Source organism: Pogona vitticeps, chromosome 6, assembly GCF_051106095.1.
Source record: "Pogona vitticeps strain Pit_001003342236 chromosome 6, PviZW2.1, whole genome shotgun sequence".
NCBI classification, from domain to species: Eukaryota; Metazoa; Chordata; class Lepidosauria; order Squamata; family Agamidae; genus Pogona; species Pogona vitticeps.
This window is the reverse complement of record NC_135788.1, coordinates 107,565,811-107,589,937: the sequence shown is the minus strand read 5'-3', so window position 1 is coordinate 107,589,937 and position 24,127 is coordinate 107,565,811. Positions and strand designations below refer to the sequence as shown.

The 24,127-nt window shown below is 44.0% G+C and overlaps 1 protein-coding gene and 1 long non-coding RNA gene across 2 annotated transcripts in view; one reads left to right on the top strand and one right to left on the bottom strand.

Moving 5' to 3' along the window:
* LOC110078583 (uncharacterized) overlaps positions 1-5,299 on the top strand; it is a 301,586-nt gene extending 296,287 nt beyond the window's left edge. The window contains exon 4 of the long non-coding RNA XR_013537139.1: positions 4,862-5,299. This is a non-coding gene — a long non-coding RNA (uncharacterized LOC110078583). The remainder of the gene's footprint in view (positions 1-4,861) is intronic.
* Positions 5,300-6,067: 768 nt separating this feature from the next.
* The window catches only part of SLC17A7 (solute carrier family 17 member 7), a 58,300-nt gene continuing 40,240 nt past the window's right edge, over positions 6,068-24,127 (bottom strand). Inside the window, exons 6-12 of the mRNA XM_020792899.3 lie at positions 23,521-23,607; positions 22,878-23,020; positions 21,489-21,638; positions 19,568-19,700; positions 14,217-14,327; positions 13,355-13,482; positions 6,068-10,450 (exon numbers count right to left, since the gene is read on the bottom strand). Of these exons, the coding sequence (XP_020648558.3) occupies positions 10,094-10,450; positions 13,355-13,482; positions 14,217-14,327; positions 19,568-19,700; positions 21,489-21,638; positions 22,878-23,020; positions 23,521-23,607 (1,109 nt within the window). The 3' untranslated portion in view covers positions 6,068-10,093. The remainder of the gene's footprint in view (positions 10,451-13,354; positions 13,483-14,216; positions 14,328-19,567; positions 19,701-21,488; positions 21,639-22,877; positions 23,021-23,520; positions 23,608-24,127) is intronic.

Here is a 24,127-nt window from a genome sequence, read left to right as displayed (position 1 = left end):
AAAGCATGCAAATGCAAGTAGATAAATAGGTACCACCTCGGTGGGATGGTAAAACGGCGTTCCCTAGTCACGCTAGCCATACAGCACTGATGTTACCTGTCTGTCATGGGTTTGGAGGGAAAGTTCCATCCTATGGGGAGTGGAAGGCGGGACATCAGGAGGAGGGGCTGTGCTGTATATATATGTGAAGCCTGTGTGAAGAGTTTGGGAGACGCTGGGATGTGACGAAGCAGCAGCTGGGAAGAAGAAGCTGGTGTGGGAGTCTGTGTGTCAGACAGGGTACTACTGTGTGTCAGAGTACCAACCTGATAGGTTCAGGTGTCTGTTGGTTAGCCAGAACTGATAGGTTCAGGGTCTGTGCTTCAAGTTAAGGGTTCTGTGTGAACCAAACTGTATGCATGTATGAATGAGAATAAGCCACGTTACTTTATCTTATTCACCTGATTATTTTATTTTCCCTGTGTGTTGTATTTAAATAAACCTTGTTCTTTTATTTGTTTAAAAATCCATCCCTGGTCTGTGTGACTTCTTATAGGGAATGGTTGGTGGCAGCTTAGTTAACGTGTGGCAGATCCCAGTAGGTCTGGGTTTGTCACATTGATTGGTGTCCAGCGTGTGGGATACGACTGGTCCAGTTGTCCAGTGGTACAGCAAAGCCTTGGCAAGTGTGCCCAGAGCAAGGGGGGTCTAGTCAGGGACAATCTGAGGCGCGTAGGTAATCTTCTAGGTGTACCTCACGGGGAGGTGCGCTAGTGGAAGAACGTGCCAACTGGGGAGACTAGATTAGGGTGCTCTGAGGCAGCCTGGTTTTGGCGGGAAAAAAGCTGAGGCAAAACTGCGTAGTAACAGTGATCTAGCCTGCCTGCTGAGAGGCCCAGCTGAGGGGGGTAGACTCCAACTTGCTACAGTTGCAAGTTAAGTGCTGAAGGACAGCAGCAATCTCTAGGGAAAGCTGGTTCTGAGGCAAAAGGAAAAAAAAAAGTGGTCGTTTTATTTTGAGGCTTGACTTTTTAAAGCAGCCTGTTCTGAGGGGGGATTATGCCCTTGACTCGAAGCCAAATGGCAGAAATGGGTGAAGTGAAAGACCCCCAGGTTGACCAAGGTTCTGAGGATGAATTTGGCTCAGTGCAAGGTGACAGCACGGGAGAACAAAACCCAGAACTCAGAAAAATACTCCTAGCCCAACAGCATGAACTGAGGATGAGGCAATTTGAAGTGGAGGAGAGGGAAAGAGAGAAACAAAGGCAATTTGAATTAGAGAGAGAGAGAATGGAAAAGGAGGAAAGGTTAGAGAGAGAGAAAATTGCTCTGGAAAAAGAAAGGATGGCGTTTGAATTAAGAAAATTGGAAATGATGAACCAGAACAATAATAACAATAGGGATTCTGAGGGAGGCCAATTGTCTAAAGCTGACCTGAAGAAATTCCCTGTGTACCACAAGGGAGATTGTCCTGAGGTGTTCTTTTCCTTAGTGGAAAGAGCGTTTGTGGACTTCTCAGTGAGGGAAACTGAGAAGATGACCATCATGCGATCTTTAATCAGTGGTAGCCTGGCTGAGGTCTATGCCGAGATGCCTGAGGAACTGATGAAAGATTTTGCAGAGTTTAAAAAACTGGTGTTTGCAAGACATGGGATAAATGCGGAACAGCTGAGACAAAGATTTAGGTCAATCACCAAGAAGCCAGAGCAGACTTTTACCCAAGTGGGGGCTCAATTGGTGAGGCTGCTTGAGAAATGGCTATCTCAGGAGGGGACAGAGACCTTTCAACAGCTTAAAGATTTGATAGCGCTGGAACAGTTCTATTCAGTCCTGCATGGGGAATTGAAATTCCAGGTGAGGGAAAGGAAACCAAAATCTGTGGTAGAAGCAGCCGAGATCGCAGATTTTATTTCGCAAATAAGAAAGCCCTTGGGTGAGGGGAAATCTGTAGGTAAACCCAAAGAAACCTACAGCAAGTACTCTCAGGGACCAGGGAAAAGCCAGCAAGGGGGAGGGGCCCATGGTGAAGGGAAGCCCTCAGACATGAAACCAAGACCTCAGATTTTGGAGGGAAAACCAAAACAAGATGAGAGAGAATCAAAATACACCAGAAAATGTTATTTCTGTCAGGGAAAGGGTCATCTAATCTCAGAGTGTGAGAAATTAAAGCAGCTAAAAGGAATTGTGCCTCAGGATTCTAGTGGAACCAAGCCAAAAGCTGTGTTCTGTGTCCAGAAAGAGCAAGGCTCATTGTCACTGAGGGAGCCTGTTGCCATGGCGACTCAATCTGGAACAGCTACATCTGCTGATCAGGCTGAGGAAAATGGTCCTCTTGTAGAAGTCAGGCGCTGCCTGCTGGTGAGAACAGATTCTCAGTTGTTTGAGACAGCAGGGGTGGACGTAGGAATACTTGACCGTCAGTATCGGGGGCTGCGGGACACTTGTTCTCAGGTGACCCTGTGCCATCCAGATATTATTCCTAGGGAATATATAATCCCGAATGAGAGCATAAAGGTAGCAGGGATTGAGGGGCAGATAATCTCACTGCCAGTCGCGGAGGTACCTGTCAACTTTCAAGGCTGGAGGGGAGTTTGGCGGCTAGCGATTTCATCGACTCTGCCAGCAGCCGTGCTCGTGGGAAATGACCTGGCTGAACATGTGAAACGGGTGCTAGTGATTACACGTTCACAAGCCACCACGGGGACAGTTCAGGGGGGTAAGGATGAGCCAGAGACGGAAGCAGGTGGGGGGAGTTCAGAAGCTGTGGTGGAAACCTTAACCACAGACAGCAGATTTGGACAAGAGCAAAAGGCAGACGCCACTCTCCAGAAGTGTTTTGAACAGGTGACTGACGCCCAGCTAACACCTGAAACCCCAGTGAGATTTCTAGAGAAAAAGGGGATTTTGTATAGAGAGACCCTGAGGAATATCTCAAAAGGGGGAGATGGGATCAGAAGTCAGCTAGTGGTGCCTGAAAAGTATCGCCCCATGATCTTACAAAGGGGGCACTCTGACATGTTTGCTGCACACTTAGGGGTGAACAAAACACAGCAGAGAATCACACAGAATTTTTACTGGCCCAACATAGGGAAGCAGATCAAAGAATTCTGTAAACAATGTGATGTGTGTCAAAGGCAGGGGAATAGCCGCGACAGGACCAAAGCAAAGTTGTGCCCTTTGCCTGTGATTGACACTCCGTTCAAATGCATAGGGGTGGATATTGTGGGACCTTTGCCCAAGGCCACAAGGAGGGGGAACAGGTTCATTCTCACCATTGTGGACCATGCCACAAGGTACCCTGAAGCCATACCCTTGACTAACATTGAAACTAACACAGTGGCAGATGCCTTGGTGGGGTATATGTCCAGGATGGGATTTGCCTCAGAAATAATCACAGATTTGGGAGCATCATTCACATCAAAGCTCATGAAACGCTTATGGCAAATCTGTGGAATTAAGCTCAAGGAAACCACTGCCTATCATCCTGAAAGTAATGGGTTAACTGAGAAGTTCAATGGGACTCTAATGCGAATGATTAGGGCTTACTTGGCAGAGAATCCAAATAATTGGGACCAGAAGCTGCAATCCCTTTTGTTTGCTTATCAATCAGTGCCACAAGCCAGTACTGGGGTCAGTCCATTTGAACTTTTATTTGGGAGAAGGGTGAAAGGGCCCCTGGATTTGATCAAACAAAATTGGGAGCAGATCACCCAGGATGACCCACAAGACGTTGTGACAGATATAGACTCTTTAAGGAAAGACCTAAAGAGAAACCTAGAGCTAGCAGCAGAGACCCTGCAAGCTCAAAAGGTCAGAAAGAAAGCTTGGGATGACCAGAGAGCCAGTGAGAGGCACTTTGACCCAGGGGAGGGAGTGCTTTGGCCCAGGCCCGGCAAAGAGAACAAACTGCAGCTGGGTATCCCAGAAACAAAATACTTGGGTCACATGGTAGGGGGAGGAGTGATAAAACCCCTAGAGGCCAAAATAGAAGCTGTTCGTGATTGGCCTAGACCCAACACCAAGAAAAAAGTCAAATCATTTCTTGGGTTGGTGGGCTACTACAGAAAATTCATCCCGAGGTTTAGCGAGATTGCGGCTCCGCTGACCGATCTGACGAGGAAGACGGCTGATGACCGCATCCCGTGGACCAGCGACTGTGAGGCGGCGTTCCAGAGGTTGAAGGAGGCGTTAATCAACTATCCAGTGCTGCGGGCTCCGGACTTCGACCGGGAGTTCATCATCTACACCGATGCGTCTAACAGCGGGGTAGGAGCAGTTCTGTGCCAGGAGGATGAGAATGGTGACCAGCATCCAGTGTCCTACCTGAGTAGGAAACTTCAAAAAGGTGAGAGACATTTGGCAACCGTGGAGAAGGAGTGTTTGGCCATAGTCTACGCGATCCAGAAGGCCAAGCCTTACATCTGGGGAAGACATTTTGTTCTGTGCACTGACCATTCACCACTGCAATGGTTAAAGACAATGAAAACCCACAATAGCAAACTTATGAGGTGGGCTTTAAATCTACAGGACTATGACTTTGAAGTGAAGGTGGTCAGAGGGTCAGTGAACTGTGTTGCTGACGCCTTGTCAAGAAGACCTGAAGAATGAAGACGGCGAAAGAAACATGGACTATGTATATATGTTGGTGACAAAAAGTTAAATGTACCTGTTTTTTGAACTTGGTTTGTATGAATAAAGGTAAATTGATGTAATGTATATGGTAAATGTTTAAATGCCTAATTGCTATGGTTAACTTAGAATGTAAGTATAAGTAAGTATGATATGGTATGTATAACTGTTGTTGTATGTTTTGGATTCAGGTTGTTTTTTGGGAAAAAGCACCTTAGCTTTCCCCCTACAAAACAACTTATAAAGAGGGGAGGTGTTACATACAGCACTGATGTTACCTGTCTGTCATGGGTTTGGAGGGAAAGTTCCATCCTATGGGGAGTGGAAGGCGGGACATCAGGAGGAGGGGCTGTGCTGTATATATATGTGAAGCCTGTGTGAAGAGTTTGGGAGACGCTGGGATGTGATGAAGCAGCAGCTGGGAAGAAGAAGCTGGTGTGGGAGTCTGTGTGTCAGACAGGGTACTACTGTGTGTCAGAGTACCAACCTGATAGGTTCAGGTGTCTGTTGGTTAGCCAGAACTGATAGGTTCAGGGTCTGTGCTTCAAGTTAAGGGTTCTGTGTGAACCAAACTGTATGCATGTATGAATGAGAATAAGCCACGTTACTTTATCTTATTCACCTGATTATTTTATTTTCCCTGTGTGTTGTATTTAAATAAACCTTGTTCTTTTATTTGTTTAAAAATCCATCCCTGGTCTGTGTGACTTCTTATAGGGAATGGTTGGTGGCAGCTTAGTTAACGTGTGGCAGATCCCAGTAGGTCTGGGTTTGTCACAGGTACCACCTCGGTGGGATGGTAAAACGGCGTTCCCTAGTCACGCTAGCCATGTGGCACCGGAAACTGTCTTAGGACAAGCGCTGGCTCTACGGCTTGAAAATGGGATGAGCACCGCCTCCTAGAGTCGGACACGACTGGACTAAAAATGTCAAGGGGAACCTTTAACTTTATGTTATTTATCAGCCTAAATCAGAGGTGGCCCAAGTATGGCCCTCCAGATGGTGGCAGACTACAGTTTCCATCCAAGGGTGAGAAACGTTGGCAACTGCAGTTCAATGATCTCTGAAGGGACACACTTTCCCTGTCCCTGATCTGTACTGTGGATGAGTAGCCTCCAGGTATTGGTGGACCACACCTCCCATCAGGCCTGATCATGGGCTCTGGTGGCTCCTGCTGTTGAATCCAGCAAATCTGAGGACACAGATGTCCCACTCCTGGAATAGCCTGATTTGTTAGATGACCTGGCTGTCCTTTTTTTGTGATGGAAAGGTGGAATAAACATATTTTATTGATGCAGTAATAGGGTATAGATAAAATGCTGTCCTAGACTGATGGGCTAAGAAGGAGAACATACAGGCATGGGGGAAAATAGAAAATAAGTTGATGAATGAAGAGAATGGAGAGAGAGAAGATTGATCCCATCTTCACGCACAGATCACGTTCTGTTCCAAACCATGCTTGGTTTCATATATAATATTTATATTTATATATTTACACAAGAACAAGGTATTTATTCCAATTGTTTTTTGGGGGTTATCCAAGGAAGGAGGTTACACGTACAGGGTGAACGCCAGACGGACCAACCAACCCACGGATGGCTCTATGGAGGAGAGGCAAAGGGGAGGAGAAAGAGAAACTCAGCGAGAGGGAGAGGGGTCAGGTCTCCATAGCTTGGAAGTTGGACACCACCGGTCTGTCACAGTTGTTGGAATGGACTGTCATGAGACGGGAGGAAATGAAGCTGTAGAACTAGTGGGGTGCTCTGGATCATCTCAAACCATTGCTGATTTCCAACATAAAACTTCTCCTGTCTGTGTAGTAGAAACCAACAGTTCTGCCAAATGCATCATCATCATCAATTTGCTGAACAGTGCAGAGTGCATGACAATCCTATTTTGCCCTTGTGAGGTATGCCACTATACTTCCCCCCCTTTCTTTTTACAGGTAAGAGGCCTGAACAGCTGAGGCCTACTTTATGGAAAGGTTCTCAAGATCATCCCTGGCCCCTCAGATCCAAAAGCTGACAAGGAAAATGTCAGACAAGGACAATGGCTCCCAACCTTGGGCTCACATATGTTTTTTGGACTAAAATTCCCAGAAGCCTTCACCACTAGTTTTGCTGGCCAGGATTTCTGGGAATCCAAAAACATCCGGTGACCCATCTTGGGAACCATTGTCACAGAGATTCCAGGAACCATAATCCAAAATACTTTTCCAAACTCTGTCCTAAAGCATTATTGTAATGCCTTTTGAGTAATGCTGGTTTTACATTATGGGGCAAACCCCCAAAGCTGCATTCCTTCTAGAATAGTTACCAGTCAGGCATCATTTCTCAGGGTTCTTCCAAAACCACCACCAATAAAGCTACACTTGGTTAACAATCAGACACAGTGGTGTGGGAAACTTTTGACTCGCTATAGTTGTTTTGCACCCATAATCCCTTAGTATTGGCCATGTTGGCTGGGGCTCCTGGGAGTTATAGTGAACAAATATCTGGAAGACCAAAGGTCCTGGTCAAGCAGCTTTACACTTTGTAGTTTTGCTACAGGGAATTTTTTTAAAAAAGTTTTTACTTACATCCAAAACTACATTTGAAGTTCTTCAAATAAGATTGTGTAGCTTGTCCAAGGTTACACAGGTTAGCTCTTCTCGGGGGGGTGGGGTGGGGCACAGTGAAGAATTGAACTCTGAATCTCTGGCTCCACAGCCAGGTACCCAAGTCACTTCACTAGCCTATATTTTAATTTCTTGTGTTCAAATTGGCCTTCCTCAGCCTGGTGCCCTGTAGATGCATTGGACTAGAAATACTACCATGCTGATTCTAGCATGTTAAATCAATACCTATGAAAAGGGTACATAGGTTGGAGGAAGCTGATTTAAAGCAATTTGAAGCAGTGGTGGCTGGTGACTCCAGTTCTGGAGATCCTGCAAATCCCCTCTTTGTTTTCATCTTCTGTTCAGAGGAATTATCAAAGTGCTGATTTTATTAGGAGCAAAGTGTTCAGCACGGTAGATGGCTCATTTCACAAATTAAAACCTGGAGAGGATTCATAGGATCCCCTTAAACTGGACTCACCAGCTCCCACTCCTTTGCAGTGTTGTCAGTTCAGAAGTGTTATAAACCCTAAGGAGGCTAGGCCTTTGAGGAGGTGGTGTGGAATGATGGTGACATATTTTGGAGTCAAGGAAGGAGCTCCTGAAACTACCACTGATGAATGTTTCAGCTCACTTGAACTGCACCATTTGCAGTGTAAAAATCTGTAGTGCATGTTGAAATAGCCTGTGAGTATTTTGAAGAGAGGCAAAACACGTGGAGACTGTTTTTTAGCACAAGGGTAAAATGGTCACCTTCAGTCCTGCTTCTCTCCTATTTCATAGGGTGGTTGCTCGTTTTTGGGTTGAGGCATCTGATAGTCTAACTTTTATGGATTAAAGCTCCCCAGCTACATTCTCTTTTTATGGGGGAGGGGAGAGTTTGATTTTGTTCTGAGACAGTGCCACACTGTATGTTATAAACTTTGAGCTGACACCATGTTAGCATGCCAGTGATGTGATTTGTGTAGATACGCATGTCTGAGAAATCAGATATCAGAGCCAGGAGAATGTTTATCACCTAAAGATCAACCACAAAACAAAGCAAGCTAATTTGTAAACCACACAGATATTGAGAAAAACTTCTTCTCTGACAGTCAGCAATCAAGAAATTCCTTCTTCTAGGGACCTGACAGGCATATGATAGGGCCTCTTGGAGGTCACAGATATACAGTGGTGCCTTGCATAGGGACGATAATCAGTGCAGCAAAAATCGCTGCAAAGCGATTTCGTCGCTATGCGATTTTAAAAAGCCCATAGGAATGCATTGTAACTCCTTCAATGTGTTCCTATGGGCTTCAGACTCACTTTTAAATGAAAATCCTCCATAGGGCGGCCATTTTCGCTGCCCGGTAAGCGAGGAATCCGTCCCAAAAAACAGCGGGCGGCCATTTTTTTACCCGGCGGCCATTTTGGAACCACCAATCAGCTGTTAAAATAATTGCTTTGTGATTATTGGTAAGCAAAACAGTGTACCGATCATCGCAAAGCGATTTTTGCCCATTTAAAACATCGCAATGCGATTGCGATGTTTTAAATGGGCAATACGGGGCGCCCATTAAGCAAGGCACCACTGTATAGGGTTGCTGCAAGTTAGAACTTGGCGGCCCGTAACAACAATAAAAGAACCATTTATCTGTGACTTACCTACCTTTCAGCCAAAATGGAGGGCCCTGAGGCATGATCTAAGGCAGAGGTGAGTAACTTGTGACTTTCAGATGCTGCTTTGTCCAGAGTTCCAATCCAATCATCCTCCATCATCAGTTATGCTGATTAGGGCAAATGGGAGATGTAGTCCAGCAGCATCTGGAGGACCACAATTTGCTCTCCACTGGTCTATGGAGGTGCAGCTGTGAGATGCAAGACAGCACTACCTACAGAGTAACATAACTCCTGTCTTCTTTCCAGATGGGGAAGAAGCCAGTGGAGAAAAGAAGACTGAACATATAAAGCTATTTAATGTGGTCAGGTCATTGGTCCATCGAACCTAGGACTGCCTACTTTCAGGGTTGGACACCTGTGTCATTGGACTACAACTCCCATCAGCCCTCACTACTGGGAATGTTAGTGGAACCAAACGGGAGTTGCAGTTCAGCAACCTTTGATGGCCCACATGTTCCGCAGTCCTGGTCTACACTGGCAGGCTGTAGCCTTCCAAGGCCTCGGGCAGACTCATCTTCAGATCTAACAAGACGAAGCCAAAGACTAAATATGGAACATGACACGAACAAAGCCGGGGTTGGCTCTTGGAGAGAATGGAAGGTGTACCACCCCCACCCCCCAAAAGGATGGGGCGGTTGGGGCTGCAGTTCAGCAACCCTCTCGCTATGGCTTCTAGTCATGAGTCACCCACGAGCAAAGCTGCCACTGAGCTATGCTTCACCAGGTCTCCGAGTTAAGGGAGGCCCAAGTAGTATATTACAGTGTTGTTGCCATGGGTCCAGAGCTATTCACAGTGTGGAAAGGGACAGGTCGGAGGGGGGGGGCGTGCCTGTTTGTAGAATTTACTCCCACCCTCTTGTTTGGGGGTGCGGAAGCTAGAGCTAGAATGCCCTGAACAGGCTGGCGGGTAAGGTTGAGTGGTGAACAGGGTGTGAAGCTTGGTTGTCATCCCACAGCAACACGCCGAGGCCTATGCAGAAAGGGAGGATGATCTGGAACATGTGCTCTTGTGCTTGTTACCAAGGCGCGAGGGAGTGGGCAGTTTTCGGTGGGTCCAGACAGTTGTACCATTGCACCAGAAATAAGGATGAGGTGGGAGGAAAGGAGGAGGCGCTAAAGTGAAGGGTGTGGGGCGAGAAGTCACCCAAAATGTAGGCCTTTCCCTCCCCCTCACTCCAATGGCTTGAACCAAGGCCTCAGCATCCCATAAAGGTGGAGGGATGGGTGCCTCTATGATAAGTCCCGCTCTCCTGGCGTGCCGTACATGTAGGAATCTTTGCCAGGCTCTTGTACATATTCCTCCTTCTTGTCCCAGTCGGCCGTCCAGCCTCCATTAGCAAAACTGGTGCTTTTGGTGGCACCGTACCCTCCTCCTCCTCCTCCACCCCCTCCAGCTGCCATCCGGGCAGCTTCGTCCTCCTCATCAGCCAGTTCGTCTTCGTTGATAAAGCCACACTTCTCCTCACTCATTTCTTCCGGCTCAGCCCACGGCTGCTTCTCCCCAGAGGCAAAAATCCCATAGAAGATAACGCCACCATAATGCACCAGTGAGGCTATGAGGAAAACATACTGCCACTCCTCCCGTGTCTGTGGAAAAAGAGAAGGTGGAATGGTGGAAAATTCAGTACAAAAGATATGAAGACATCTTACTCAGACACCTGTTCTGAAGAATACAAATCGCCTTGACACAGAGATGCACTCTTCAGAGTTTTTTTAACTGCCACAGAATTTCTTGCCTCCAACACAAAAATGAGATGAGCGCTTTTTCCTCCTGATGGAGTTCCAGAAATTGTCTTTGTGCAAAAGAAGGCCCTTTTTTTTTGGTGAAGCAAAGCACACCCATACAGGAAGCACAGAAGTTGATTTATTAAAAGGATACAAATATCCTTCCAATATCGTAGTTTAGTGGCATACTCTAGGCCAGTGGCTCCCAGCTTTGGATCACTGAGGTGTTCCTGGACTGCAACTCCCAGAAACCCCAGCCAGCATAGCTGGTAGTGAAGGTTTCTGGGAATTGCAGTCCAAGAATATATGGGTGACTCAAAGTTGGGAACCTCTGGCCTAGGCAATGTCTGTGCCAATTATGCAAAAATAGTTCCAGCAAATGAAAAAAAATCTCTCATCAAAGCTGACATTAAAGACCTTGCTATCTCACAGACAAGGAATTTTTAAAATGAGGTACTGTATTCTCTCATTTGAGAACACATCAAGCTAGGATTTACATCTGTATTGAGAACTTTTGTTAAGAAAAGTAGTCTAGGGGCCCTGATCCATCCCATTAAAAGCCTAATTATTGGCTTGTGTAGATCAGGCAAGAGTATTGTGGAGATTTCTTCTACAATTCCATAGTTCACAGACTGGGGAAAGGCCAAGAAAACATTTCATTTTTTCCCCTTGCTCTAGGATGCTTATCCATTTAATCCAAAGCAAGTTCAGAGGAGGGCAACATGGATGATCAGGGGGCTGTCTAGCATGCTTAGGATTCTCAGGGCGCGTTTAGCCTTGAGAAAAGAAGACTGAAGGGAGATATGATAGCATTTTTCAAATACTGTACTTGGAAGATTATCACACAGAGGAGGGACAGGATCAGATTGCAGGACATGTAATAATAGTGTAATAATGGGCTCAAGTTACATTTAGGCTGAATATCAGGAAAAACTTCTTAACTGTTAGAGCAGTACGACAATGGAACCAATTACCTCAGGAGGTGGTAAGCCCTCAATGCTGGAGGCATTCAAGAGAAAATTGGATAGCCATCTGTCTGATCTGCTTTGATTTGAATTCTTGCATTGAGCAGCCGGGTCAGACATGATGGCCTTATACTGTAAGCCCTTTCCAACTCAATTATTCTATTATTCGTTCTCCAGAAACACTTTAATAAACTAACATTTGCCTAATAATGAGCCCATTTTTCAGTATGCTGATCATTATACAGCCCAAATGGCATCACCCATGCACCTGACGAAACCTATTCAGGTGTTTGAGACAGAAAAGATTTACATGGGAACTGGGCATTTACAGTGACTGCAGAACATAGAATATCTGAAGGGAAGGATCTGTCTGGTTAGCTTAAACCCTAAACAGGAGTGTTCCATATGGCCACAGTTTGATGCAGTTGGATCCACCTAATATATAGTAACTATTAAATAAATATAATAAATATATAAATAGAGGCCAGTGCCTGGTATTAGATGAGAATGCAGACTGTTACAGAGGGAATGTCAGAAACAGCTATAATCAATGGGATATACTTATCCTTCAATATGAAATTTAGAGAAAGAGAAGTGTAGACTGGCAAGCGTGAACTCTACAGGACACAGAGGATACTGGCTGGAATAAAATCAGAAATCTGAGGGGGAACAAATTCAATCAATAACCACTTTGAGCTGAAATGCCAGCCCAAAAATGGAATATTGTACCGAGAACATAGAATCACTTGCACTCTACAAGGAAAGCCTCTTTAGAGAAAGAAAACACGATTGGCTTTGACAGTCAATGGACCCTCCATGTATCAAGGCAGTGTATCTCTCAATAAACAAAGCAAAAGGCGAGGCTGGGTTATATTTTGACCTTCAGTGTAATTGTGAGAGCAGGGCCTGTCCTGTATTCCTAGACTACCTCTCATTTCTAAACAGCTTTAGCAACACTTCAGTATGAGGCTGTCAGCATTACATGCTTTTGGTGATGGGAATCGTAGCTGCCCTTACACAGAGAGAGGTGGGGGTGGGAGGAAAGGGCCATATAAGCCACAGTCATCAAACACAAAATAAATGGTAATTACAACCTCATACGTCCATTTCTGTGGTCCTCCATTCCACTTCATCCACTCATACCTGCTTCAGCCAGCTACCACTCCATACCCGTTGAGCAGGCTCGTTAGGCTGTTTTGATCTATTCCTCCTTATTTTCTATAGCGTTTATACAGGGTGCAGCCAAAAAGAAAAAAACCTGCATTTCACTCAGCTATTGAGCCAGCGTTAGTGAAGTGGGGTGGCTCATAATGGGGGTAGATCTTTTGGTAGCATATGCCTTAATGTTTTTAGTTGGCACCGTGACTTGGATGAGTATGCGCCATGTGTTTTTCACTGAAACATTTATGAAAAACAACTACTGTAATCTGTTATTGCGACGCAGAGAGCTTTTTGTGTCTAAGCTGAACTTGGTCAATATGCTTCTGTTCTGGACCAAGAGACCATAGTGCTATGGGTTGAAAATTTCCGGGCCACAGGTTCGACAGCAGAGCCACTTCGACCCGCCCCACTTCACTAGTGTTGGAGCAATAGCTAAGCGAAATCTGAGTGGTTTTTATTGCCGCACCTTGTACTTTGGGTGTCCCCCATGCTTGTAGGTGCCTCAATATTCAAATACAGAAGATACTACAGTATTTTACTTATACAAGAAATAGTACTCAGAGAACTGGAGAAGGGGACAGAGAGAGATGGAGAGATCAGGACAATAATTCCCTCCCTTCCAGGAGTTTCTCTTTCCTACCTTGTGTTTGGTCATCGCTCCAACGATAAGCGGGCACACCATGCCTGACAAGGTTCCTACGCCATTAGAGATCCCCATCAGAATACTGGCATATCGGGGAGCGATGTCTAAGTGATTCACATTAAATCCTGGAAGTGGGAGCAGGTAAAAAGGAATTCATGTCACACACAACCCCAGATGCAGTGGTCATATACACACCATAGATTTTATTGGTGTTGCTAACTGGGGCACTCTGGGGTTGTAGCCAAAAATAAGCCCCTTTCACAAGTTCTGTTCCTGGGTGCCGCATCCATGACATATTGGCTTCTTAGCCTCACTCTTCCAAAAAATTCCAGATTACAAGATAAGAATTTTGTTACTTCTTTGGAGTACAGCACCCAGAATCCCCAGCCATCACGGCTGGCACTGCTGACTGGAAAATTCTGAGAGCTGTAATTCAGTGAAGGACTTTTATTTATTTTACAATATTTACAATATTTTTTAGCCGCACCATGTCAAATGCTTTTCTGTAGGGATGGACCAGACTTCATTTACCTTTTTCCTTTAAAATAAGAATTTACCCAAATGTGTAAATTTATTCATATTTGAGATGAAATGAACATGTGGAATACAAATGTGGCCAAAGTCAAAATTTGTTGGAGGTCCACCCAGGCCAAGGGCTCTGAGAGGAGAATTTTTAAAAATCTGGCTTTGAATCCTCATGCATTCAGCCAAGGGCTTGACTGCACTCCTATTTTGGAGTGGGCTGGATCAGGCCAACTAGGAAGCCTGGTATGCCATATGGTGCAGTCCTCACTCTGTGATTTACTGGAGACACTGCTCTAGGAAGACCTTGTTCCTAAACTATTAGAGGAGAGCTTACCTGAAATAGCAAAGCCGCTGAAACCCACAGCCAGAACTAGGAAAGAAATGGCGACACCTTTGCTGTGAGAATAGCCCACCACTAAGAGTAGCGTGGCTTCCATACCAAACCCTGCCAAGAGAGACAAAGGGACATTGGGTATGCAGACACACAGGGTTGGCCTCAGATATTTTGTTGCTTGAGGTAAAATGGCAAATGTACAGGTCAGGGTTCATAGAACTTGAAGCCAGCTGAATCATTCAGGCCCCTGAGGTAGAAAATCCCACCAGCCTTTCTCTGACAGTGAAAATAAAACAAGACATTGAAGAATAGTTTCCTGGCCTGTCAAGGGACCCCTACATTTGCTCCCTGAGGCATCTGCCTCACCCTGCCTAAAAGTTCATTTCTGGCGCATGACCTCCACTATGTCTGTTTTACACTGCTAAAGAACTAGAGCATGGCATACATTAAATATACATGTATTTCTGTGTAAAGCTGAAGAGCGTTTCTACCTCAGTAGGAGAAATCATAGTTTGCATGTAGAAAATTGTAGACTCACTCCCTGCCATTTCCAAATAGAACCAGGGCAAAACACTGTCAGCTCGGGGTAATAGACGTGGGATCCTTGCTTTTTTTTCAGACTACACCCCCAAAAGTCTGCAGGAATTCGCATAAACAAACAAACAAACAAATAAACAAACAATCCCAGTATTTTCCAATCTGTAATTATTTTCATCTGAGAAATAATGGTTTCTCTCAGACATGATAAATAAAAAGGAAGAGACTAGATAAGTCTATGCTCTTTGTGAATTACAAGGCATTATAGGTCTGGTAATTTCCTAACAGGCATGCTGGATGGAACATTTGTTAGGGACACTACCAGACCCATAATGCCTTGCCGTTCTTCATCATGTTTCATAATTTCTCAGTTGAAAGTGACTTCAGATGAAAAAAATAATTAAATTGGTTTGAGTTTATTTTTGCTGAAGCCTCCAAATGTCTGGCTGGAGGAATTCCTGCAGCGTTCTGGAAGGTGTAGTTCATGAATTCCAGAAATCTCATGTCTACCAAGGGAGCTGCTTCCAGACAATGTTAACAAGAAAATGCTAGCAGAATGAGTGGTCTGACCCAGATACCATACCATGACAAGTCATGGAATTATTTGATGAAATCTGTCTTTTTAGGGCTTGGGGGAGAGGAAGAGAATCCACTTTTGGAAACAAGCCATACATTGGTAATTAGCCACAAAATTCTCAATGCAAATACATGGATGCAGCTGCCTTATAAACATTTGTTCAAATCATGGTTTGTTCTGATCTCTGAAGCCATATAGTGGCTTGTGACTAGGTTTTTTTTTCCTCCCAGCTGCCCACCTGTGAACAGCTGCCAAAGGAGGAGATGGAAATAAACAAACAAAAACAGGGAACACAAAATATTTGTTTGTTCAACTGCTATGCAATGACTTAAGCAACAAACTATGCTTGACACAAACCATGGTTTACTGTGATGTGGGAACATATCCAGTAAATGGCAACTTTTCACATTCTTGCCATTTGCTAATGGAACAGGAAGAGTGGTGTCAGTTTGGGGCTATACACCACCAGCAGGGCACATGTGCAAAAGCTACAGATTCAATTCTCAGTATCTACAAAGTATTTTATGTGTCATCCATCAGGCAAAGGGCTTTCTTCTTTTTTAGGGAAGCTTTTAAAACCTTTTAAGCCATTCTGGAAGCTGAGTTTTATTAATTTGTGGTGTTTTATTGATTGTGCTTATATTTGCTGCTTTACTGTGTGGTGTGCTATTGTTCGATCTGACTGCGGAGTATGCTATTTTAATTTTTTTTTTAGCAGAAGCTGTCCTCAGAACTCAGATGCACTCAGGATAAAGGTTTAACAAATGAACAAAGGAAAATAAAAATACACAACCCAAATCATTGGCTAAAAGTGTTTGGAGTAAGAAGAGGCAGGAAATAGCTTCTGCTTAAGACATAAGAAATTTATTTGTCATTGCACTCACAAGTGGGTGCAACGAAATGAGGTGCTCTTCCCCAAGGTAAAACTGGACAACACCACTACAAAAAAAAGTTAAAATATACACAACACTCACCATACAAATATAGATACCCTGTTTCTCCCAGCAATTAAAATTCCACCAAAAACTTATGACCCTGCATTTAAACTCAATACTGCACTTGGGTAGAAGCTGTTCTTGAATCTACTTGTCCTTGCTTTCAATACCCTGAATCTCCTTCTCGATGGTAATAATTTAAAAAGCTGATGTCCCGGATGAGAGGAGTCTTTCAGTATGTTAGATATCTTCCTCTTACATCTGTTCTGATACAATTCTTCCAAAGAGAGGAGTGAACAGCCAATGATGTTTTGGGCCGTCTTAATCACCCTTTGAATTGCCTTTTTCTCTGCCACTGTGCAGCTCGTAAACCATACACAAAGACAGTAGGATAATATGCTCTCAATCAAACTCCGATAAAAGGTGGTTAACAAACTCTCAGTCAATTGTTGTTTTCTAAGAATCCTTAGAAAATACAACCGTTGTTGCGCCTTCCTGATTAACGCAGCGGTGTTTGCACTCCAAGTCAGGTCATTTGTTATGATGGTCCCAAGAAACTTACATTCAACCACCTGTTCCACACAAACTCCATCTATATACAGTGGCTGAATGTCTGCTCTTTTTTTCCTATAGTCCACTATACAAACTGTACAAACTGGTGCTCTTCAGGTGTGATGTGCTGGAATTTCATTCATACCTTTTGCTTGCTGGGCTCATAGGAGTGGTACCCCAAACATCTGGAGGGCATAAGGTTAAATAAAGATGTGGCCTTTGGGAAATACTATCATTCTAAGTTGAGAGAGCCCTGGGATTGGGTGTGGGTCAGAAACAGACATTACAGATGAAATAATAAACAGAAAACCTTTAGTGCTGATTGTGTGTGACTGTCACAGCAGGATTTACTTTCACCTACTATGACCTTCAAATTGCCTGTTTTGTTTGTGACTGGACACAGGAGTGTCAGAGAGCCTTTGATGCTTTGAAAGCAAAAATTGTTTCTGCTCCTATTTTGAAATCACCTGATTTTGACAGGCCTTTTATCTTTCAGACTGATGCTGCTGATTGGGGATTAGGAGCTGTGTTGTTGCAAGAAGGGGATGTTGGGATTTGTTATCCTATTTCTTATTTCAGTAAGAAGTTATTGACCCATGAAAGAAGTTATTCTGTACCTGAAAAAGCACCCTATTCTGTTGTCTGGACACATCAGCATTTATGCCCTTACCTATGGGGCACAGGTTTATTCTGCAGACTGACCATCATGCATTAGTCTGGTTACAAAATATGAGATCTCGTAACTAAAAGTTGTTGCGTTGGAGTTTAACTTTACAGGATTTTGATTTTGAGTTTCAGCACACTCCTGGGAAGCTGAATGTTGTCGCAGACAGCCTGTCCAGGATGCATTGTGGAATTTCAGATGTGGCAGATGGCTGAAGAAATGTTCTCTGATTCAATGGTTCCTGAGCATAACCAGAGTGTAATTCTGTTTTACTACTAACATGACTGTTTTCTATTTTCCAGACTTCTAGAAGTGCTTAACTCCAGAATTCTATATTCAGTTGCTGCTGATAGAACTTTCTCTACCCCATGCTTGCTAGTTAAAATGCATAATTAAAAATTGCCATTTATTTCATTGTATAACTTTAACACAGAGTTAGTGAAATTACTAGGCCAAAGTATGTAACCTAGCTTTTGTTTAGTCAAAAATGCAGGCTCATATGTAACCTTGTATTTTTGAAATTTAAGGGGCGGTGTGCGATGGAGTTGAAGCAGTGTGGGATATGTAGTCAGAGAAATGTAAGATGGAGTCAGATAGGTTCTGTGTGGAGATGATGTGAGAGACATTGGAAAGTGTTTATCTAAGTGCTATGAGAGTGTTTTTCTGAAGACTGGTATAGCGTGGTTCGAGATAAAGCTGAAGGTCAGACAAAGAGGCCCATGAAAGACTCAGCATTCTGAGCTAATTGGAGAAGAGATAAAACACCTGGACTTTCATGGGAATTGAGGGCAGAGGAAGGTGTTACAGCCCCTTGAGGCTAATTGGTTAATAGCCACGAAGTGTCAAGAAGAAGGGAAGAGTTAGAGAATGTAGAAAATGGACAATGGGTTATGTGGGAGCGGTTTGATTCTATGATGATGGGAGAGAAAAAGAACTTGATGGTTTGAGCATATAGCTTGAAGGAGAAAGAATGTAAGTAAAGAGAAAGAAGGAGGTGGGGCTAGCCCACCTTAGCCCAGCTTAGTAGTGTTTTTTATTTTAATGGGGATTAGTTATTTTGTTTAACTGTAACAATCTTCGAATATGTTCTTTATGCTCAAGCTTGAGCAATATAAACTGATACTATAAAACTCTATTTTTCTAATAAAACATAATTTTAAAAATTCTTACAAAAGGACTGGTCTCTTGAACAGCAGGGTCTGGCTAAATCCAGGAGGTGGAGAGGGCCACAAACTAGCTATGTTTAAGAGTCTTACCTAACTGAGCTGTTGTGAGTTCTAAGGAATCACAAAGCCCATGTGCCTGTACTTGCAAAGTACTAGGTAAAAGTAAAGTGTTCTTTTAAGGTCAGACTTGCTCAAGGGGCTTACACTATGCACTGCTGAGGTCTTGGGACTTGCCTCAGCACAAAGGTGGTAGGTAAGTGGTCTGTTGAACTCTCTGATCGAGTGCTAAGCGCTCCTTAGGGAGGCTTGGGCACCACAGGTGGTATGGACCACCAGACACTACCTGGGACTCCATGGTAGGCGCTGGGTTAAGATGGACCCCTAAGCTGTGGACCACACTCTTTGTGGTGAGAGTCAGCCCCCCAAAACACTGATAGGAGGGGCGCCCATCTAGAGATGATCCCAGAGACGGTACATGCTGGAAATGAAACAACATGGAGCAAACCGACCCATACCAAAAAAAGACCCAGAAGGATGTGGATAGGAACACTCTGGGGACAGCTGGTTTGCTCTACCAATGACATGATTTGATTCCTGGAAAAAAGGAGCAAACCACACTGTCCCCACAGCAGACTGCCCATCTGATCACATCTTAAGGCTGATGTGAATTAAGGGTGTATCTGCATTTGGTAACCAACCTAAAATATAAGTGAATTCAAGGCATTTGCAACAGGAAAATGACTTTATACTACAACCTCCATCATCCTTGACTATCAGCCATGCTGGCTAGGGCTGGTAGATATTAGGATGAGCTCCACCTCTGTTTTAAAAGGTGAGGTAGGTGTGTTCGTTTTGCTCATGCTGATTTCTGGAACCTGACTCAGCCCAAGACCTTTGCCCTGACCTACCCCCCACCTTACCTCCACAGTTCATCATTTTGCGGACATTTGTGGTGGTCATGAGCCTCCGTGATCGCAGGAAGTCAGCAATTTGGCCTCCGATGGGTACAATGATGGTCATGACCAGGTGGGGCAAAGCTGAAAGCATACCCACCTGTAGGCAAGATGATAGAAAGAAATTTAGTAGCATCGAGTTATAGGCAATTCTTGAAAACCATATAGCAAATCCATCTGTCACTGTTCAAGAAAGAAACCATAGGAGAGATAAGCATGGTTTCACCCCTTTTATTTGTTTCAACGTATGTTTAAACTTTTATATAATTACTTTAAACAAATCCGCTTCCAAAAAGGATGTTCCTAATGACAGAAGTAATAGTAAGAGTGGTATTAGTAACAACAATAAGAGCAGGAGTAGTAAGTGTGGTAACAGTCATAGTTAAGCGCAATAGACTTAGGGAGCGGCCACATTGATAAAAAGTGCAGGGAAATACTGTGGGTCTGGGGCAGACTGATTCACATTTTCCCCATTGATCACACAATGCAAAGGGAAATGTGAATCAGCCTGGAGTCTCTCCCTCTGAAATCCATAGTCTCTCTCGCGCGCCCCCCCGCCCGCCACTAGAGCTTCTACTTTGATGGATCCATTCACTTCATTTCAGATATATGCTTGCTTGAACCGATGCAGAAAAGGGAGGATGAGTCCCACACAGAGACGCACAAAGTTGTGCTTTGCTGGAGCACCTTCCCTCTCACTTTGTGAGGGAGAACAATCTGCCCCCCTCCCTCGCTATTCTGCAAAGTCTCTTTCTATAGGCAAGACTCTTCATTTTTATGGTTTCCCCTTCATGATCAAGACTCCTGGGTTTTTTTCTGTTCTGTTTTTTGTTTTGTTTTACAGCTAAAAATTGAGCTTTTTTTCCATAGTTAAGCGTTTTCTCCTTTTTTAAGCTAACAAGATGAGAAAATTGAGCAGAATGAAAGCTTTTATCACAGCTTGTTAAGGCAGTTCTTCATAAGAGTGCTACCTGCAGGGCAACAGGCAGAATTGCAAGCAGGCTGCAAGCAAGACTTTCCTTCCATCTCTTTGTTCTACTATTTAGATCCAAATTCGCTCGTGCAACTTCACAGTGAGTGAAAGTGAGTGAATTTGCATTTCCATCACCATGTAGTTGCACCTTCAGTGTAGTACCAACAGTAGTGTTAAGAAGCAATCAACATGACTTTGACCAAACTCTGGGAGGCAGTGGAAAACAGGAGGGCCTGGCGTGCTCTGGTTCATGGGGTCACGAAGAGTCGGACATGACTAAACGACTAAACAACAACAACAACAAGTAACAATAATAATAGTACCAGCAAGGTGAGCCTGACAAAGCTGATAGAAAGCATTTTAGGCCACCTCTGTCTTCTGTATACCAAAGGAGAGTGCCAGGTCTATATATCAGGGCTGACCCTGGTTACTTTGATGCCTGAAGCAGAGGACACGTACCTCAATCCCATGTGTATAAAAACCAGAAAGAATGACGGCTGCTTGCTTGCTCCCCAGCATATGTTGCCTGATGTAACTATCTTATTTTCCTAGTTATAGGCATAACATCCACTCCCCACAAGTTCTTCATTCTACTTTGTTTAAGTTTTTGGAATGTTGATACAAGGTTCTGCCCATTAGTAAGATTTTACTTTTTCTTCTTATTTAAAGTCTAAACCTCCGCATTTAGGTTTCTGCTGTCTACTAGTCTATTCCACTTTTTGAGCCGCACTTTAAAAACATATTTCTTACTCTTTGACCAAACAGATGAACACTCTACACCTACCGTTTATGAGGCACTTATATTTCCCACAAATCTGTCCAGGCACAGTGCAATACACAATATGGATGCACACCGCTCGTTTCTTGGTCCAAAGCCATTTGAGCACCCACTCACCGTAAAGTCCCGTTTCTCACCTTACTGATTTCAAAGCCAAAGACTTCTTCAAAATAGGCCGGCTGGCTAATTAAGAGCAAATAGAACGTCCAGCTCCGACAAAAGTTGGCCACAATGATGGCATAAACAGGCATGCTTGTGAAGAACTTGCGCCAGGGTGTTTTGAATTTCTGACAAGATGGAGGAAAGACATATGAAACATCAAATGAGCATCCTCTTGTTCTTAGACTCCCCTGTTTTTTCAAGAGAATTCCAGGGAACCTGCGTTTCTTCCAAATTGCACCCTATTCAGGTGCTATGGGGTTTCTAGTGACAGCTTCCTGACATTCCAACTTCTACTCCATTACATTTTGGCACTAAAATTCCCGTATTTCCCAGCCTGGTTTAAAAAAACCCTGTCAAAATGTGTATTCTGAGAGAAAACATGCTTAGACACGCTTTAAAGAATAGCACGGGGTGGGGGACAGACTAACACAGCTGCCTCCCGAAAATTATTTTAAGAAAATACATTTTAAAATACCTATTCAAATGTGAGTATTCACATTTGTTGCTTAATTTTATAACTCGCAGTCCAGTTGACAAATGGACCGAAACGGATTTGTTTGAGAAGATACGTGAAAATAACAAGGTTAAAAAATGGACTATTTTGTCCATGCTGTCCCTCCACAGAGCTATACTCAAAGCCTATTCTTTCCCTATTGAGGGAAAATGCCCTCATCTTCCTCCATTATCTGGTCTTAATTAACTGTAACCCCGTGTAGCACCGTCCACACAATTAGAGGGAAGTGCCTCCTAGAACTAGACAGGATAGCTGCTAAATCCTCCATGTATGTGGCCGTGAGTCTGAAGAGGAGAGGTTCCTGCTCATGTGTAGGCTCTGCACCCAAAGAAGAGCAACGGATTTCCCAGACTTTGTGCTCCCATGGAGAACACATGTCCAGGATCCACTCATCTTCAAACTCCTTGTCTCCCACTTCCAGAAAGGGACCATTGAATGGGAGGGACGAGGGTAGATGTTCCCATACACTAACATGGGCACAGGGCCCCTCTGTCTCCATGTCAGATTTCAACTCATAAGTTCATAGGATCATAGAATAATGAAGTTGGAAGGGGCCTATAAGGCTGTCAAATCTAACTCCCTGCTCAATGCAGGAATACAAATTCCTTGGGGCAGAGCCTTTTCTTTCTGTATTAATAAGCTTTCACCCATATTGAATGTGTCACACCAGCCTTCCCCAAGCTGGTGCCCTCCAGATGTGTTTGGCTATAATTTCTATAATTGATAGCCAACATGGCTGGTCATGCTGGTTATGGACAGTGAAAATTAGAGTTGAGCACATCCATAGAGCATCAGTTTGAGGGAAGCTGCGCTAGGCAAATAATCCATGATTAAAGAGTAAGATACTGACCTGGAGGGGATTCATAAGACTGGAACTTTCTCCGATACTTTCTTCTATGTACTTCCTCTCTTCTTCTGAGATGGTCGGATGTTGTGCAGGACTCTCGTAGGAAACCAGCAACCAGAATATGTACCAGAAGATACCAAAGCTGCCTAGCAAGGGACAGAACAGCAGAATGATGATGATGATGATGTTAGAACTGCAAAGCTGGAAGGGCCCTATGGATCCAGCCCGTCAAGGAGGCACAACTCCCAACCTCTGGCTCTGTGGCCCTAACCCTAAACCAGTGAGCTAGGATAAGCTTTTCCAAACCCTGTTCTGATCCAGCAGGGCTTGGAAAATGGACACCAAATAAAGGTGATTTGGTCCTGCCCTTTTTCCTTTTTCCATGTGCACTTGGTCTTGCTCACTGTTGGAGGGAGGGCCCTGAAACTTTCCTTTTAAAAAAAGAGGAGCCCCCTTTTCCTGTGATAAATCATAGGTTAGGAATCTAGCCCTTCACATTTTGAATTACAAATCCCAACATTCTTGACCATTGGCCATGCTGACCAGGACTTCTGTGAGCTGCAGTCCAAAACATTTGAAGGGCAGAAATGCTTCAACCTTGCAATAAACCAAAACCTGTTTTGTTTTTTGTCTCCGATCCACTTACCATAGACATAGAATACAGAGCTCCACCCGGAATATTGGACTAGAATGCCAGCAAGAGGCATGGCTACAACGGCCCCTGCATAGGATCCTGTAGAGATTCAAAGGAAGAAATTAGCCAAGGATGCAAGGTGGGACTTCTAGCTTCTCACAACAGCCTGCGCTCTAATTTGAGGGATGCTTCCAAACTGGCTGCTTACTCTGGATTTGTCATCCACTGTTACAGCTGTTTCACAGGAAAGAGAAAGATAATAAAAGGAAAAAGAAGAAGGGAAAACAAAAAAAATAAAAAACCCTGCTTTTCCACACAGAACAGGAACTGATGAATCATGGGGCAATCACGGAGCAATTCATCAATTGTACAGGTCGTGCTGAACACAAAACAACGAATGGAGCAGAATTTATTGAGAGCAAACTACTAGTTAACATTGCAACAGACTTTTCCTAACAGAATGTATCATTTCAAAGTAAACATGATAAACATCTTGGCCTCTGAGATGCATGTTGCTATACAATATTGCATAACAGTAAATGCTATGTGGCACCACTGTTTTAATTGTGCTCCATTCTGTGGGAAAGCAATGCCTCAGCAGCTTTAAATAGGCATAGTG